Raw genomic sequence first — 17449 nt, 5'->3', positions numbered from 1 at the left:
TGTAAGATAGCAGTTATTGCCATGTAACCAGGCTTTTAAACAGATTTCTGGAGTATTTTTTTAGCTCTGAAAGGCATAATTCAAAAAACCAAAGTAATCTGTTTGTTTGATTAAAATGGAAAGAAAACATTATTTACGGATATGCAAGTGATTGTCAATTAATTGAATGTAAGACACACAAACAATATCAAAGGACAATCAAAAAAGGGACCAAACTATTGTTACAAAACTTTATTTTGTGTAAGCTTGTGGTATGTTCTGTTACAACAAATTGAGGAAAATACAAAATTATCAAAGCTACTTTAGCTGACATTTTAAAAAGTTTTTAAAGCACTTTTCATATTTGAAACTACAGCTGCATTTGGATAATACAAAGTTAAAAAGGAAGTTTGTAAAAATGTGCTTTAAGGCATGTTATTTTCCAACACCCTCCTGTCATCATTCAAGGTCGATTCTGTTAGGGCCTTATCTGTAAAAAATGTTATTTTAAACCGGTTTTTAATGAGTAGTAATCAACATTTTGGAATCAACAACAATGGAGAGCAAGTAGCTGCATTACATATCTGTAGTTTTCTAGGATAAAAGAAAAAACATCCACTGTATAATTAAAGACTAACCAAATAACCTGTAATGCATTGGTTCTGATTGGCTCATGAGTATGGGCCAATTTGTTTTGCTTTTCTCCCTCTGATCTTTGGTGCCAGCATTTGGTTCCTGTTTAACAGAACACAGCCTTATTGTGATTACCGTACATTACCGATTCAAGACACTGGTCTGTCTTTACAGTTCTGGAAAGAGTGATTCTCCCTCAATGACAAACATTTATTGTGATTGGCAACCCAATGTATCCCACCGTTTTTTACCATGGGAGGTTTGACTAATTACTAAAAGATTTGATGAAAATAGTGCTTTTCCAACCAGTGGCCACCTAAAGCACTGTGCAATTATTGTCTCTCACTCACCCATTCATACACACATCATTACACCGACAAAGCGACAGCCATGTTGTAAGGGTTAGGTTTCTTGGTCAGGGACAACTCGGCACTCGGCTAGGAGGAGCCAGGGTTCGACCCAGCTACCTTCCGGTTGCTAGACAACCATTTCTACTTCATGAGGCACTGAAGCCATAACCCTTCAAGAGGCTTAAGAGTAGTCAAGTGGTTCTTCTTTCATCACAGTAACTGACACAATGGTGAACTGCAACACCCGAGGATTGATCCTGCAAAAATATTCAAGCTGCTCTAAGGAAATACACCCTCTTGAGTCTCTAGAACAAAATGTAATATAAAACCACTTAATTTTATTTATTTGTTGTTTTGAAAATGTGTAGTTAGAGGTAAACTGGTAAGAAAATATTTTACATTTGAGAGAAAAGGTTCATAGAGTTGATAAGTCATGTGCTGTGGTGATGTATGACGGAGATAATGCTAATTACTTTTACCTTTTGGGATGGAAAAGGTTAAAAGTATGCTTAGGTAAAGAGCACTGATGAAGATTCAAAAAGTAAATCGTCACACCCTCATAATGGTGTGGGAATCTAAAAAATATTCCCACAGACTACCAACAGGCCACATATTTAATATTCATCAAACAGTTCAGAAACCTAAATAGTGTAACAGTCTACCTTTGGTGGTTGGGCTGTAAGGCCAGGAGCTCATAAAGGATGTAAAATAAATTCCCTTCTTTAAATGTAAATTAAATAAATCAATAAATAAACTTTACAAATCCTATGAGTTAACCATTTGCATACTGGACGAATAAAAAAAAGATGACAAAACTAACATAGAGGATCCTCAGAGGATGGTCATAAGTCTGTCTACTGGTCTGTCTGTCTGTCTGGCTACTTGTCTATCTGTCTGTCTACGGGTTTGTATGTCTGTCTGTCTGCTGATTTGGATTTGAATCTGTCTACTGGTCTACAATCTGTAAGTATGTGTGTCTTCTACTGGTCTGTCTGTCTGTCTGCTGCTCTGCCTATTGATTTGTCTACTGGTCTGTCTGCCGGTCTGTCTGTCCTTGGGCGAGGCGGTCCATGGCCGACAGGATGGCAGAGAAGAGGTTCTCTGTATTGCTCTCCAGCGCCTTGGTCTGCCTCTCGATCATAACCAGAGTGTCCCTCAGAACTAGAGAGAGGGAGGGGGGGACAGAGAGAGAGGGAGACAGGGAGAGGGAGAGTAAGAGACAGACAAAGGCACATACCGTTTTAAGCATTATACGATTCATGTTTCTAATGCATCTGCAGAACACATCAATTCTCTCCCCTCTTCCATTAATGCGATTAGCTATGCAAGTCTGGCTGCATTGTGCCAACACAGTTCCAAGTTTCCTATTTCCTCTGGGCTGTGGTAGGGTTACACCACCCAAAACACACACACGCACATACACGTATACACACACACACTTACACACACACACACACACACACACCAAACACAAACACGCGCAGATGCACACACCACGGACCTGGGGAGGTGCTGTTGAGGCAGCTGAGGAGCAGTTCTCCCGTGTGCAGGACAGAGGAGGCGAGGGGCTGATGGGAGGTCACCTCCTTCTGGAAGCTCTGGGCGGTGAGAGAGCAGGGTCAGTATGGGCAGCACAGAGGACACAGGAAGGTGCAACGCTGAGTGAAGGGGTCACGGCAGAGAGTGGAACCACAGTTGAACTTATCGGTCCAGTGGCTGGACCCATGTCATGTAGTACCACAGTAATCAACCAATTAAAATTTTTCCTTTTTGTGAGTGTGCAAGTGAATGTGAGCTCTGTTGTCCCACAGATGACCCACAAAGGGACCGGAAGCTGGTTACCCCTAGGCTGCTCTACATTTGGCTTAAATATAACGACAGAGATTTTTTTTGTCTTTTAAATTGTGAATGGAGGTCCCGCTCCTGGGATCTCCTGGTACTAGATTTCACCTGGTACTGGGATCACCTGGTTCTGGATGTCACCTGGTACTGTACCTCACCTGGAACCAGGATGACTTGTTACTGGACTTCACCATGTAACAGACCTTCCCTGGTACTCGGTCTCACCTGGTACTGGGCGAACGACGACTTGACACTCTCTAGGTCGGCGGTGGGCGGGGCCAGCACCTCCAACTTGTGGGCCACCGTGTACAGCCAGTCAATCAGCTGCTCCAGGTTGGAACAGAACACCTGAGTTGGACGGAAATAATTTGTCACATGACGCTTGCACAAGGGTAAGGGGTTCGATTCCCATTGGGGACCGCCCCTTGCTAAGAATGTATGCACTGCTATGGTATGGGATTGGTAGCAGTCATTTGAGAAGGTGTTTTCACCAATGTGATTCACAGTCCATTAAGATACAGTATATGCCACCAGGGTTTAGGCATCATGTTTAAGGATGCAGACACGGGGAATCGAACCAAGTACTGCAAGACGCTTGCTGAATAAATTAACAGAATATAATCATTTTTAAGTATGTTTTTTGTGGTTGTGCAAAGTAACAGTAGCATACACTCTCACATACCAAAATGCTTTCTAAATTCCATATATACGTATTTTAGTATATGCTACACGTGAACCTCCTAAGATGGCGCAAATTAATTGGTTTGCTATCTCGGGATATTGGGCAATATCCCATGATTGAGATCTGAAATTCGGGATATTGTTTTCATCGTGTCACGCTAATAAAAACGAATAAACCGCTAATAGTAACAAATAAATCCCAGCAAAAAGTGTTATCTTGTTAATTTTTGGAGTGTTCCGGTGTAGTATATAGTAAAAAAATGATTCACCTCAGCGGCAAATAATTGTTAAATATATGGAATCAAACCTTTTTGATTCCAAACCAATAGATCCCTCAGTGGGTCATAGCCCTCTATGTAAGGTCAAGGTCAAGTGTCTAAGGTCATACATAATCCATAACCCACAGGAGGTCTACCTGCCGCTACCTGGATGTGCTGCATGAGGGAGGGGGAGCATCCCTCCCCCTCCTTCTCGGCCCCGGGGCCCCTACTGCGGAGGGCGTGGAGGCAGACCCCGCTCAGCTGCTCCACCAGGGCCTCCACATCCCTGAGGGCCGCCTGGCTCACCACTCCGACGGCGGGCCCCTCCGTCTGCCCGCCCCCACCACCAGCGCCGGTGACGTCACCCCCGCCTTGCGTCTCTTCAGAGCGGACATGGCCGCGGCGAGCCACTAAGCAGGCACGAAAAACAAACAGACAACAAATTCAAAATGGTTCACAGTGAAGCCCGAAGCACCCAGTACTCATTTAGCTTCAGTATTGTAACGTGACCCAAATAGTCCAGCTTCGACGGGGATATTCCAAAAACGATATTTCCTGCCTTTACCGACACGGCCGTGTGCTTTGGAGATTATTTGGGAATGAGATTTTATCCTTTGTAGTTTTACCAGAATGTCTGAAATATGAATGCTAAATAGCTGAGGTTTTCCTTGTCAGTATAAATAATAACAATGGTATTTGCTCTTCTTCTCTTGACTCCTGCCACTGAACACACACAGCACTCAAGACACATAGACAACTCCCACCCCCCTCTCAAATGTACCTTGAACCACCTTCTCCACCTCCTCCTGGTACCCCTCCTTCGCCTGGGGTATCTGGGGCTTTCTGAAGGACCGTGGGCAAGGGGGGTCCTCCGACTCCAGATTGTCCCAGCTGCCTGTGAGTGTGAGGGGCTGACAGAGCGTGGCAGTCACCTCCCTGACCTGGAAGTGGAATAGAGGAGACACATATCTTCACCGGGACTTGATACCGAGAAGACCAGCCTGAACACACACCATGGAGACATGGTGTGTGTTCAATCATATATTTTCGAGTGCCCTTTGTGGATTTATGGACGAGTGAAGATAGATGGACAGAAAGGTAGATTGAAGAATTGAACCTGGCTCTCTACAAGGTACAAACGTTTGCCTACAAGATTAGTCACAGCCCTAGCTACTGTGCCAACCCAACATTCAGGACTTTAGAGTAAAAAAAACACAACATACAATCCCATCCATATTGGGATTTATACATTGCATCTACTAGGGCTACAAACAATGAAACTGAGACACAAGATAGCGGCCCATGATACACATTGTACAAGGAAATCCTGACCTTCTCTCTGAGGATCGGTTAGTGACATTACATGTAGAGCAGTAAATGAAAGTAACAACAAGCATACAAGGCCCAAGTACCTCCGGACCTAATAAGTTATTGATGCTGTGCATACATAGATAACATTGCATTAGGTTACTCCCTTAACTCCTCCTGACCTGGTTGGCGAGCGATTGCAGCTCCTCCAGCTGGTCTGGAAGAGGCCTGAACTCCTCGTCCCATTCCCCAGCCGAGGTGCACCGTGGTGGGGGAAACAGTAGGCTGGTGGAACGGATACACCGAATGGATGATGAGGAAAAGGAGTGGCTGAAGAGAGGGGCATTCGTTGGTCCTCCGCCGGCCCTACTAGGGCTGGGCCTGGCTCCTCCAGCTGGGTCCAGGCTAGAGTCCAGACTCTCCAGGGACAAGCCGACGGGATCCGTGTGGGAAGGAAGGGAGCCAGCTAGAGGCAGGCTGTCCCAAGACCTCGGCAGGCCCTGAAGCTCAGAGGACGTTTGGCCTCCGTTCCGGCCCCAGACCTGCTTGGACTTCCCCGTACCGCTTAACCAAAAGTCCAAACCCGACAGGCTGTTGGAGCTGCAGAATCCGTCCAGCTCGATCCCAGAGTCCTGGAGAGTTTGGTCGCCCATCCGGAGAAGAGAGCCCCCCTGTTTCCGAAGGTCTTTCCTATCGCCGGTCCCCTCCCCCGGCCGCAGAGGGTAGGTGTAGTCCAGCAAGTCCTGGTATTCCCTGTTTGGGTCCCAGCTTGGGGATTTCCTGTCTGGGGACGGAGGCAGGGACCGGGGTATGGCGCAGGCCCAGTAGTTGGCCTGATGCGGGGACATGTTGTTGAGGTTTGGGGGGGTGTGTCTCTGTAGGTAACCCAGGGAGGAACTCTTGGTCAGGTGTGTCTCTGCTCCTCCTTCCCCTCCTCTCGCCCCTGCTGGGCTCCTCCTACCTGGCCTGCTGTCGGACCACAGGGGCCTGGAAAGACACGGATGAGGAGAGAAGTCCGGAGGCAGCTGAGTGGAGGACAGTCGAGGGCTGGAAGGAGACTTTGGGGAGTGGACCTCAAGGGACGGACTGGAGAGGCTGCTACGATCAGATCCTTCGTCCAGAAACGGTGAAGCAAAGGCTGATTCATGGAGGGATGGTCCAGCCCTGAGGTCGGAGACGCCCAGAGGGGAGGTGAGGTCTTCTCTGGAGGCTGAGCCAGCTGAGGAGGTATGTCCAGTATGTTGTAGGTTGAGGCCAGTGGAGGGCACCATGTGTCTTGGACTCGCATACCTTCTCGTGATGTCAATCTCTGCATGCTGGTGAGAGGCTGACAGCCTAGTACCTGCCCAATCCTAAAGCAAAAAGGGGAAGGACTTGTTACTGAAGTGCACAGTCAGCAGATAATATCTTGTGCAAGAAATGTTGCATTTTAAAAATAAAATGTCTGTGTAAGATTATGCAGTGTTGTGGTTCAACGGTTTACAAGGTGAGACACAAAGATTAAATCATGATTCACTTTCAAATGTAGCATTCCTGAATAGATTGACCCTTTAGACAAATCGTTGTAACTTATAGAGATCCTTTGAGGTGACTTCTACTGTCACATAGAATGGTCCTTTTGGTACCGATTCAACACAGCATTAATTTGCGGTTATGGTTATCATCTCATTCATTTCCTCGAGTCGTTTGACTGTTAATAATAAACAAACAATATACTTTCGATCGATTGAATCACATCGGATTGAATCAAACTATGATGCAGTTAGACACCTTGATGATGCAGTGAATCATCCCCTTAAGACTTACAATCCAATCAAAGAGAGGGAAACTAAACAATAAAACTATCAAGCACAATGCCAATCACACACCAACAATGTATAACTATCATGCATTAATGCTAAATCATCTTTTTGATTCCCTTGGCTACTCTGTACTCGGCCCACATAGTTTATTTCTCAGTAGTGCAAAAAATTACTCCAATTTGAATTGTATGCTTTGATTTTCATTATTCTCACTTGTAATTCGTTTTGGATAAAGGTTTCTGATAGATCTGAAGTTAAACCATATAGCTAGCTCCATCCTTCCCCCTCACCTCCTCACGTTGGCTCGTCTGAACATTGGTCTTCTTTAGGATGGACGCCTGTGGTTCTGCCGGGAACAGGGGTCTCCTCGTGACATACCGCCTGTCACTCAAATATGTGGAGGTAGGCGCCATGGTTACGCTTTTATACCTCCGGAAACCTCCCTTTTCCTTCTCTTCGGCCTTAAACCCGGGGGATGTGAAGGCACTTCCCAACTCCCGGTTCAGGGTCGGTCTGGGGACGACAGACTCCAGGAATGGTCGTCGGTTCCAGTCCCTGCTGCACCCAGGGGTATCCATCGAAGGGGGGGATTCTGGTAGACAGGTCCTCCTGTCAGCTCGCAACATGCCGCGTAGTGCTAGGGAAGGCACGGTGATGCCTAAGGATGCCACCACCAGCACAACTGAGACAGATAATAAGGGTGTGAGAATCAGTTGTAATTCCATAGACATGTCCTATTTATATTGTCTAACGAAACCATTCAAAAGGAAGTGAGCACCGATGATGTGGTTCTGAAAGCGTCAGACGTGGGATATAGTGCACCTCTGTGTGGGAGTATGGTCTGCTTGGGAACGGTCTCAATAATAACACCCACCTTGTTCAGACCTGTCTTCCCCTCGCTTCAACGAGCAGAGATACACTCATGGGGGCAGAGTTTGTTTCAAAGGCAGCCATTGCTGTCTACAGGGTCATCTATAGTTGGACACGACCTGGCTGGCTATTTATATTATTGTCACATGAGTAAATTATGAGTGGAGACTGGGGGAGAACGAACAGGTCCTGCCGAGAGAATCCTTCTATTTAGTCATTGAGGTTTAATCTATTTTGTAAATAGATGCCTATATTTATCTCTTTAATTAACAAACTATCTTAAAAACAAAAGTATTGTACCCCATAATACAGAGAATCTGAACAAACCCTTTCATGATAACATAAGATTAAGGCCTATTTGACACTATTTAAATCGATATATCAACAACACAGCTGAAACTATATTACGCTAAAATTGAAAACGACGTAAACATTTTATTCAGAAAAATGGTAAGCTTACAACATGTTTTGTAGTTGCTTTATATTATCAAGCTCATCAAATGATTGCTTTGACATCATCTAACCCTCATCACCACAGTCCCCATGATGAGTGTCTGGTTCCCATGGCAGCCAACCAGAGAGGCTCCCTTCCTGATCAGCAGTACGCCATCAGTGTACACAAGACACACTAGACCCCACACAAACACAAACACACGCGCGCGCACGCACACACGCACGCACACACACACACACACACTGTTCCACAAATCAGAAAACACAGTCAGAAACACGCGCACACACACACACACACACACACACACACACACACTCACACACACACACACACACACACACACACACACACACACACACAGACTGTCATCAAACACATTTACTGGCATATCATTTCTATTTTTTTATGTGATTCAATACTTGAGGAGCTCATTTTGTATTTTGAAATGGATTATGCAGCTTCTCCTTCACATACATTCAGCCAGTCACATGACATCTGAAGAACTGGCTCAAGAGAGCATGTGTTTATGTCAGAGAGACAGTCAGTTGATAACAACCATGTTTCTTCTATGTATTGAAAACAAGGGCTATTCGTTTTCACATATGTTAAACATATAGGCCTACTTTTATGCCAAAATAACATTTTGGCAAAAAAGTTTTATTTTAGAATATGACCGTTGTTCTTGTAATTATTACACAGGGCCATTTCAACCTAGTTACCACAGTCTTACGTACATACAACAAGTTTCACGTTTAGGTAATTGCATATGAATTACCACACGGAATGTCACACATGGCATGGCAACCATGGCAATAGCAAGCAGTCACCCCAAACAAAAGTGACCTCTAGGAACTGTGCTGTCCTGTTCCTCACACTGCCCTCTACGCATGCGCTGTCTGTGTTCTCTGGAGATAATTTGCATTTCATCTCTCTGATGTGTGTACAACTATAACCTCGCTCGTTCTGTATTTTAGGGAAGTTCTATTGAGTTGTTAGCGAATGGATAGAAGATAGATTTGGATCAACAAGTGACAGTGGAAAAAAACACCGCATGATGTTTAAGTAAACAATATCAAGTAAAAATACACAAAACGGAGTATGTATCAAAAAGCGAACGTTAACATTATTTCTAGCTCTCTATGACAGTATACATGTATTATTAATGACGGCTGGCCGGATATAAGTGCGGTCCGCCCCCTGGATACGTGCATGATTTTTCATCGCAGATGTGTGGGAACGGTAGGGCATTGTATGAACAGAACAATTCACTACAGCCATCAAAAGAACATACACTCAAAACGTCACCTTGTTATTCTCTTATTTACCGTCAGATTGCAGAATGCCATCAGCACTATTCCAGCTAGGGTGAGCAAAGCCACGGCCCGTTAGACCAGCCCAAACAATAGAATAGTGGCTCGTTTTATAAATGCAAAAACTTACCCCATTTAGTTAAACGATGAAACGCCGATACAGTTCATAATTACTTCCATGGTTCATAAGCTGAATGTAGCTGTGAAATGTAGCCGTGGCCGTTCCTTCTTACCACGGAACAAAAATTATCACTGTAGGAAAAGCTTTCACTAACATTAGCAGGAAATGGCGAGATACACCGCCCTGTGGACATGAAAGGTATCGCATGCACATTGTGTTGGCCAGTACTTTCACTTTTTAAGACAAATATTTGTCTACCTCCATAGTCATAGGAAGTGTGACAATAATGATCATTCACCATGTTTCAGAATCACTTTTTGTATACTTAGACTGAAATATGGCTTTCAGTTTATTAATTATGATATAAAGTACTGAGAGTATGTGCCCCTAACTGGTGTTGGTCATCAAATAAATAATGGCCAGGCAGTGAAGGAGAGTTATCTGAGAGTTAGCTGACATTCACAACACATTGGTTTATTTGCAGCTAACTCTAGCGTTTGGTTTATATTTGACAAGTACAAGTAAATCAGATCACTGGTTACAATCTTTAATTTAATCTTCAAGTCAAACTTTCAGATTCTGTACAATACGGAACGACCTTGCAAAACAAGAAATAAATATATGCAAAATACATGTTCTTTGAAAGTGTAGATGTGCAAATGCAATAGCACTATACAAATAAAAAGGCGAGAAAGTAATTTAACAATTTTTTACTTTTCCTTATACCAGCGGTTTAAATTGCGGGCCCGTCTGTACCACCTGCCATTTTCCATCAAAATAGACTTGTAGAAGGATAAGACAAACAACATAGTTTTTCTCTGGGGTTACATTCCCAAAGCAGATAAATACAGGTTGTATACTATCTCTTAGGAGAAGAATACACTAGAAGTCAACACAGCGGCCCTTCCTCTCCCAGTCTCCATAACGGGTTGGCTCTAGGCCCCGGGGCCCCCCCTCCTCCTTGGTCTCTGGGTTCACGTCATTGGGGAATCCTTGGTGGAGGAGAAGACTTCAATCAACATTGCATTGATACATACGTAGAAACCAATTCAAGCCGATAGTGATAACAAGGTAGGCTTATTTGTAGAACTAGGACTCCAAAGGCTTGACCCACTGCTCTTAAGAATGTGGCACAATGGCCCTACATTTCCTCGAATGGTCTTACTTTGAAGGGCTTCTGGGTTCTTCTCCTCTGGAGTGTCAAGTCGACCCTGGGGTGTTATGGCTTTCTTCAGCGGCTGCTTGTCCTTCGCCGCTCCGCTCATTGACCGAGAGCATCCTGCTAAGTAAACGCATTGAATTATTCATCAAGCTATAGGCTTATAAAATGAAAAACAATGTATATTAATTCTTCACATCTAGAAGTGAGACTTTCCTTGATGATCACCTTTATTAAATGCTATAATTTTGCTTTGCCTAAAGGCTGAATATCAACAACCACTGATTTGAGAGAGTTTGGGTCACACGCCCTTAGCCTATCAAGTCGATAGAAGATCAGAGTGTTCCAAAAACAGTAAACAAATCGTGCATTACTGACCTGATAAAATTGTTTCTCTGATGAAACTCCGGGATAATAAAGATGTGGTTGTCGCGGCACATCGTTGTAGAGACATATTGTAGTAGGAGATGACTGATACAACAACGTTTATTGTTTCCCTCGAACAGTTATACAAGCCTCATCTGGTTTGTCGCGTTAAGATGACGTTTCCTATAATTCCTCGTTGCGTTGCAGTCCCTCGATATCGCCAATAGAGAGGGCCAAAGCGCAAGAATTATGATCCAGTTTGGCCGTATTTGAATGGAATCTGTCGATCGAAGCATTGTTTGTTTATTTTTTTACTTAGCTATATATTTTACATTTAGAGACGCTTACTATGGCCTCTCCATCTATCTATCTATCTATCTATCTATCTATCTATCTATCTATCTATCTATCTATCTATCTATCTATCTATCTATCTATCTATCTATCTATCTATCTATCTATCTGTCTGTCTGTCTGTCTGTCTGTCTGTCTGTCTGTCTGTCTGTCTGTCTGTCTGTCTGTCTGTCTGTCTAGCTGCTAATAGGCTTTTCCATCTATCTATACATCTATATATGAATGTATATGGTATGGCGTGGTGTAGCCTATGCCTATAGAATATTAACACATTTCAAAATATTCTTGTCGTTGAGATCGATTTTTCTGTTCACTTGTTTTTCAACTGATGCCATCTACTTTTCAAAGGCCTCAAGTAGACTGGACACAACTCATTTTAGCTTATTCTCTCATTGGATCCATGTTACTAACAATACAGAAATAAGCCTTTTAGCAAGTTTAGCAATCATTCATTATTTTCCTCATCCTGCTTACGGCGTGATGGGGACCGATTAGATTTTATTCGTTGGTCTGACGTCATGACGAAATACAGAAGACGGAAATGTGATTCGTCAATCGTGCCCATGGACCATAGACCTATTAAGCCATGGACCTATGCCGTCTTGCACTGACGCCAAGTTGGATTTTGATGCGTATGTGCTCGTGAGTATGGTTTCCATGGTAACCGCCAGAATACAGCCGATCAGTTATCTTTGCTGTTAGAGTGGGAAATTAAATTCCCGGCATGCAGTCCGTCCAGACGAAGGGTACGAGGTAAAGTTCTGGAGAGGCTCACATCACACGCACACACGCACACACACACACACACACACACACACACACACACACACACACACACACACACACACACACACACACACACACACAGTGTGGGAGAGAGAAGATGATGATGAAGTGGGATGGAGAGAGAGACATCTCTAATTGTGAATTACGTACATCCGTATGCTGAACCGTTTGGCTCGTCATCTCTGACACCCACATCCATCACGCGCTACGATTGTCAGCCATTGAGGAATCGCCTCGTGTTTTGAACACATGGGGTTTGTCAATAATAAGTCTTCCAATATCCATCTGTAATTTACTCTTACCTTACAAAATAAGAGTTTGCTGATAATGTGGACGGACATTTTCAAAAGGCTTGAGGACCAATAGGCCCAGTTCTCATTAATAACAAGTTAATGATTTACATTTAAAACAATGCAACACACCCGAGCATTATAGATATCTTGAATTAATTTTAAATGGGATGGAAACAGGTGATTCTTAACGAAGCATCATTGGTTAAATAAGCATCACAATTAAGAAACATGTTGTAACCAAACGTATTAGGCCTATTGTTAAGTCAAATAATGTTGCAACAGTTGCTATTGTTTAATATTGTTGAGAAGTAACTTGTTCAAAATAATTTACATTCAATTGTATTTTGTCAAATATCCTATATCTTGCGGAATTTAAACAAAATGTAGGCAATTTGTTCCGACATGATCACAAATGCAATCCAGCACATGGGGTCTTCTTAATTGCGTTTAGCAATGAACAAATATTGTAGGCTAGATGAAATATAAACAACATGATGACTCTATGTTGTAGGCTACTTGGACAACTGAACGTAGGCTATAATGTATAAAGGATCAGAAAACGTGATGAGAAATAAATACATCATACAGACAAGTGGTTTTAAATCTTCTTGAAATGTCTGTTAAATAGTGCTTGAGGATATAGGCCAAGAAAAAGTTTTAAAAATGTGCTAAAGGTGCTCTTTCAGTCAAATAAAAATGTCAATAATATTGAATATTGAAAAAAAATCATCGATGGCAAAGATGAGCATTGGGAGTTAAGATATGAAAATATAACTCTGGGGAGGGTGGGTCCCCCAGGATGCCTAATCTGATAAAATTCGGGGTCGCCATTAGCGGTTATCGAGCCGGTTTAAATGGTCTATATTGCCAATTCTCTGGTCCTTGTTTAGAAGTCATTGATGTCTTCTTCTGCCTTGTAATGGCGTTTCCAACACCAGAGTCTTTTGACCGCAATGCCGCATGCCAATTTATTTCCAGCCCCCCTCGCTCTCGCTCTGTCTTTTCTTCTTTAATCCAACATCCAAGTGAACAATCTTTAAAAAAAGCTGATAGAAAAAACTGAGGGCAGTTTTTGGAGGTCCTATTCGCATGCCGACACGCTGCTGATTTTGCCCGTGTTCTCTGTCCATGGCTGCAGGTTCTGGAGGGCGTACAGGGAGCTGTTGTGAAGGCACAGCGGGTCAGGGGTCACGGGCTGGTTGATGGTCTTCTGGAAGGCCTCCTGCTGGAGCTGCATGAGGATGCGGTTCGCCTGCTGCCGCTCAGCTTCTCGTTCCTCCGCCGTCTGCCGCCTGGGAACCAAACGTTATTTACCGGCGTCATAGGCTATTTTATAAATGACATGCATTTTTGTGTACAGTAGGCCTACTTCCATAACAGCAACAAGAAGGGCTTATAACACTTTTTATGGATTTTTTCTGCGTGCATTTGCGCTTAATTTGTTTCTGTGAATTAAGGCAACCCAAAACGGATTATACTAGGCTATTGGTCCACAGGTTGTCGTTTGTAACTTCTATCTTTTATTTTCATTAAGTTTCAATTATTTTATTTCAGTGTAAATCTAGTTTCGCACAATCATAATTATAGAGAGGGAAATATAAGGAGCATCGTTTGGATCTCATCGTTTGTTTAAACCCTACTCACCCCAAAAATATAAAGATAATATCAATTTTAATTGTTGTACTAATAATAATACAAAAATGTTATCTTTCAAACTTAATTTCTGGTTAAGTTTGCCTTTTTAATTATGAGCATGAGATTGAACGATGAAAAAGAGATAGCGATAGTAATTTGTATTAGGCCTAGTTATTATTTTACTAGCCAAAACAGTTTGAACATTTAATATACAAATTTAATTTCAATATTATTAAATTTCAATATTCACCAAAGAAAAGCTCATAACATTTTTTTTTTTTTAATATGCCTATAGGCATAAATCTTTCAATATTAATAGATAACAAATATTCCCATGTGTGCAATTCGAGCCTCTTATCTTTGATTATTTCCGGTATTTAATTTGAGTTATTTAAGCCTTTATAACCTTTCCAACAAACCAAACACAGCAATCCTGGGATTGCTGTTATTATCAGATTTGTATGCACTTCTGAGTTCTGTAATATTTTTTCAGTCGTTTTTTTACTATTTATTGAAGATAAAGACGTTTTAAAAAAGGCAATAAACCACACAATATCTGCTCTTTGTTTGTATCATCGAATACAATTTCATTTTTTGATATTTATTAAGGAAAAAAAAATATTTTTTTTAATCAAGAATTAGGAAAGGTGCAGAGCGAGAAATTAGGCTTTACGTCCTGACTCAATTACCCACGAACTCCGTGTCCCACTAGGTAAGACTACCATGCGCAAGTCCTCAACCTTTACCTCCATTTGGTCCTCCTGTTCTGGAACCACGTCTTGACCTGCGCGTCCGTCATCTTCAGAGCTTTGGCGAGGGCCGCGCGCTCCGCCGACGCCAGGTACTTCTGCCGGTGGAAGCGCTTCTCCAGCTCGCAGATCTGCAGGCGCGTGAACGACGTCCGCGGCTTCTTCTTTTTGGGGGGCGTGCGGTTCTGGTAAGGGTGACCTACGCGGCGTGTTACAGTGAGTGGTGAGAGGGCCACTGTGTGCGGGGGAAGAGAGAGAGAGATGGAGGGCGAAAGTAAGCGGCACAGAGTCAGGAAAAGAGAAAATAGACCAGCAGAGCAGACCGACACATTACAAGCGAAGAAGAAGGGGAATGGAAGGGAAGCCAAGCTTTCCTATACTGCAGATCCACTTTTATCCTAGTGCTGATTGGATCAATTGTTAGATTGCTCTAGAATGTATCGGTTATGCATCACACACATTGTATTGGGTTTCACTTAAAATATTCAAGCCTTTGAATTTATTCTAACGTGTACATTTGGTAACTGACCAAAATCTTTGTTTTTGTCCAGGAAACTCCGTCCCAAGTCAACTCAAATCCCTCCACGCCTATTATAATATTTTATGTTATGGTCCACGGGGAAATATTTATTTAGGGCCCTGCAGAAATATGCTGTGTGTATAATATATCCAAATGGTATGACACAAGCGGAGATAAACCATGCACGTGAAAGGTTCCACTTCAAACGCACACAATCCCACGGAAACCAAAGGCCAGAAGGATATAGAAGCCTAAAAAGTGTATTAGACCATTTAATTTGAACAAAGTCAAAGATATTGTAATAAAATCATTTTTTTCTTTCATATACCTAAATTAAGGACAATTAACGAATGGCAGCTCAGTTATTTCGCGTTCCATGTGTCCATTACGCAAAGCATTACGCACGACCTACCCGTGAAGCGGTCTTTGGTATACCGTCTGTTGCTCTCCATCCAAGGGAACGTGAGCCCTGTAAGGTTGTTGATGGCCCCGGACATCATGCCACCGTTCTGTAAGGAGGCGTGCCCGCTGCCCATCGGCCGGTGCGCCGGCACGCGGATCACTCCGGCGCCGTTTACATTACTTCCGTTCACGCTCACCCCCATGTTCATATTGTACGTGCCGCCCAGGGACCCCATCCCGCAGGAGTTGTTGTTGTTGTTGTTCATGTGGTTAATGTTGTTGTATCCATTGTTGCTGCACGTGAAGCCGCCGTTCATGCCGCCGTAGGCCGCGCTCACCACGCAGCCGCCGTAACCGTAGTCCGGCTGCTCGTGCATCCTCGCGCCCAGCATGCAGCTCTGCTCCACGTTGTTGAGGATCTGGTCGATACCGAAGCTGATGGGCTCAGCGTGCGTGTGCTGAAGATGCGCCCCGCCGATGATGTGCTCCATGACCTCCAGCTCGAGCGCCCCCGCCTCCGCGCGAGGACCCCAGAAGGTGCGCTCCGTGCCGCCGCAGCTCCTCACGCTCTCAGAGCTTTGGAGTCTTCTCGGGCTCGTGGTCCTCCGCCGTTCCTATCTAATGATGAGTGTGGGTGCATATGTGTGAGTGTATGTGTGTGTGTGTGTGTGTTTGGGAAAAGAGAGATAGCCCTCGCACGCGCATGTGTCTGCTCGCTATTGGAGAGCGTGCGGTGAGAGTGAGTCTTAACAACAAGCCTTCTCTGTTTGTTTCCCGCCCTCCCGCCTCCCCCTTTTGGAGTCGCGAGCCAGCCGGCCTGCGAGCAGGAGCATCAATCAAAGTGGCAAATAGACAGCGCGAGATTAAGAACCAATTGTAGGCCTCAATTGGCTAAAGACTCACCCGACCAGAGTTATGAGTGGATGGAATCGGTGTAGGCTTAGTAATAATAAAGAATAACACTATTTATGGCACCTTTTATAAACAGTGTTTACAAATTGCTTTTACAGAAAAAATGTCTCATGCTATATGAAGGGTTTCTTTATAGAAATATAGAATTTGTTAACACGAATCCAATTTTTCATTGTATTATTTAACAGCCTTTAGGGTTAAAAATGCTTTTTCATACACGTGCAATAAATTCACATATATTTAAGCACAAAAAAAAGTAATGTTTTCCATTCAAGTTCACTGTTTTACGCACAAATTTGACCCTCCAAAAGTTATTAAGAATGTAATGAAACATCTAGAATGTAATATATCAAATGCATTAGTTTAGTTAAGTCTGTGCACTTTCAGGGTGATAAGCACAATGCAAATAGGTAAAATTAACACATTTTTTGTCCACGCATCGTTGTTAATGAGCCAAAACATTGTTTATTGTGTGCAAACAAATTATATAATGACTTTGCGTGTCTAGATTATTATTTATTCATGTTTAAATCGTAATAATGCGTTTTGGAGCAAGTGATTGAACGACACGATTGCTGTGCGCGTTGAATATAAGCCCAGTTATTTTTCTTCTTCTTTCATTCCGTGTCTTTCTTGTTCCAGAGCATTAACTAAAACCCCTAA

At 43.2% G+C, this 17449-nt stretch overlaps 2 protein-coding genes and 1 long non-coding RNA gene across 4 annotated transcripts; all 3 read right to left on the bottom strand.

Moving 5' to 3' along the window:
- Positions 1-216: 216 nt before the first annotated feature.
- cep68 (centrosomal protein 68) lies at positions 217-9758 on the bottom strand. Its single transcript, XM_079731102.1, has 8 exons — positions 9620-9758; positions 7146-7537; positions 5236-6405; positions 4527-4686; positions 3911-4155; positions 3030-3152; positions 2464-2560; positions 217-2123 (listed from the first exon to the last, which is right to left on the bottom strand). Exons 2-8 carry the CDS (start codon positions 7479-7481, stop codon positions 1987-1989), a joined length of 2268 nt encoding a protein of 755 aa, XP_079587228.1. The 5' UTR covers positions 7482-7537; positions 9620-9758; the 3' UTR covers positions 217-1986.
- A 378-nt stretch (positions 9759-10136) lies between these two features.
- Positions 10137-11289, bottom strand: LOC307071701. Of its 2 annotated transcripts, none has more exons than XR_013811633.1 (3): positions 11148-11289; positions 10776-10892; positions 10137-10602 (listed from the first exon to the last, which is right to left on the bottom strand). It is a non-coding gene; the product is annotated as an uncharacterized lncRNA (long non-coding RNA). The 2 variants fall into 2 exon arrangements; XR_013811634.1 differs by having other exon boundaries at positions 10776-10889; positions 11148-11288.
- A 2360-nt stretch (positions 11290-13649) lies between these two features.
- tlx1 (T cell leukemia homeobox 1) lies at positions 13650-16365 on the bottom strand (the record flags this gene model as incomplete). The annotated part of the gene is made up of 3 exons (XM_079730469.1): positions 13650-13860; positions 14950-15187; positions 15885-16365. The coding sequence occupies 3 exons, from the start codon at positions 16363-16365 to the stop codon at positions 13650-13652; spliced, it is 930 nt and encodes a 309-aa protein (XP_079586595.1).
- Between the last annotated feature and the right edge of the window lie 1084 nt (positions 16366-17449).

Source organism: Pollachius pollachius (assembly GCF_949987615.1).
Source record: "Pollachius pollachius genome assembly, chromosome: 2".
NCBI lineage: Eukaryota > Metazoa > Chordata > Actinopteri > Gadiformes > Gadidae > Pollachius > Pollachius pollachius.
Note: the sequence above shows the minus strand (reverse complement) of the source record. Positions and strands in the feature narration are given on the sequence as shown.

Bases quoted from the DNA above. Each gene is read 5' to 3' on its own strand.
- cep68 (XM_079731102.1), bottom strand. From the start codon at position 7,481: ATGTTGCGAGCTGACAGGAGGACCTGTCTACCAGAATCCCCCCCTTCG. The intron at 6,406-7,145 runs GTGAGGGGGAAG...TTTTTGCTTTAG, and splicing joins AGACGAGCCAACGTGAGGAG to GATTGGGCAGGTACTAGGCT. The intron at 4,687-5,235 runs GTCAGGAGGAGT...TTCCACTTCCAG, and splicing joins TGCAATCGCTCGCCAACCAG to GTCAGGGAGGTGACTGCCAC.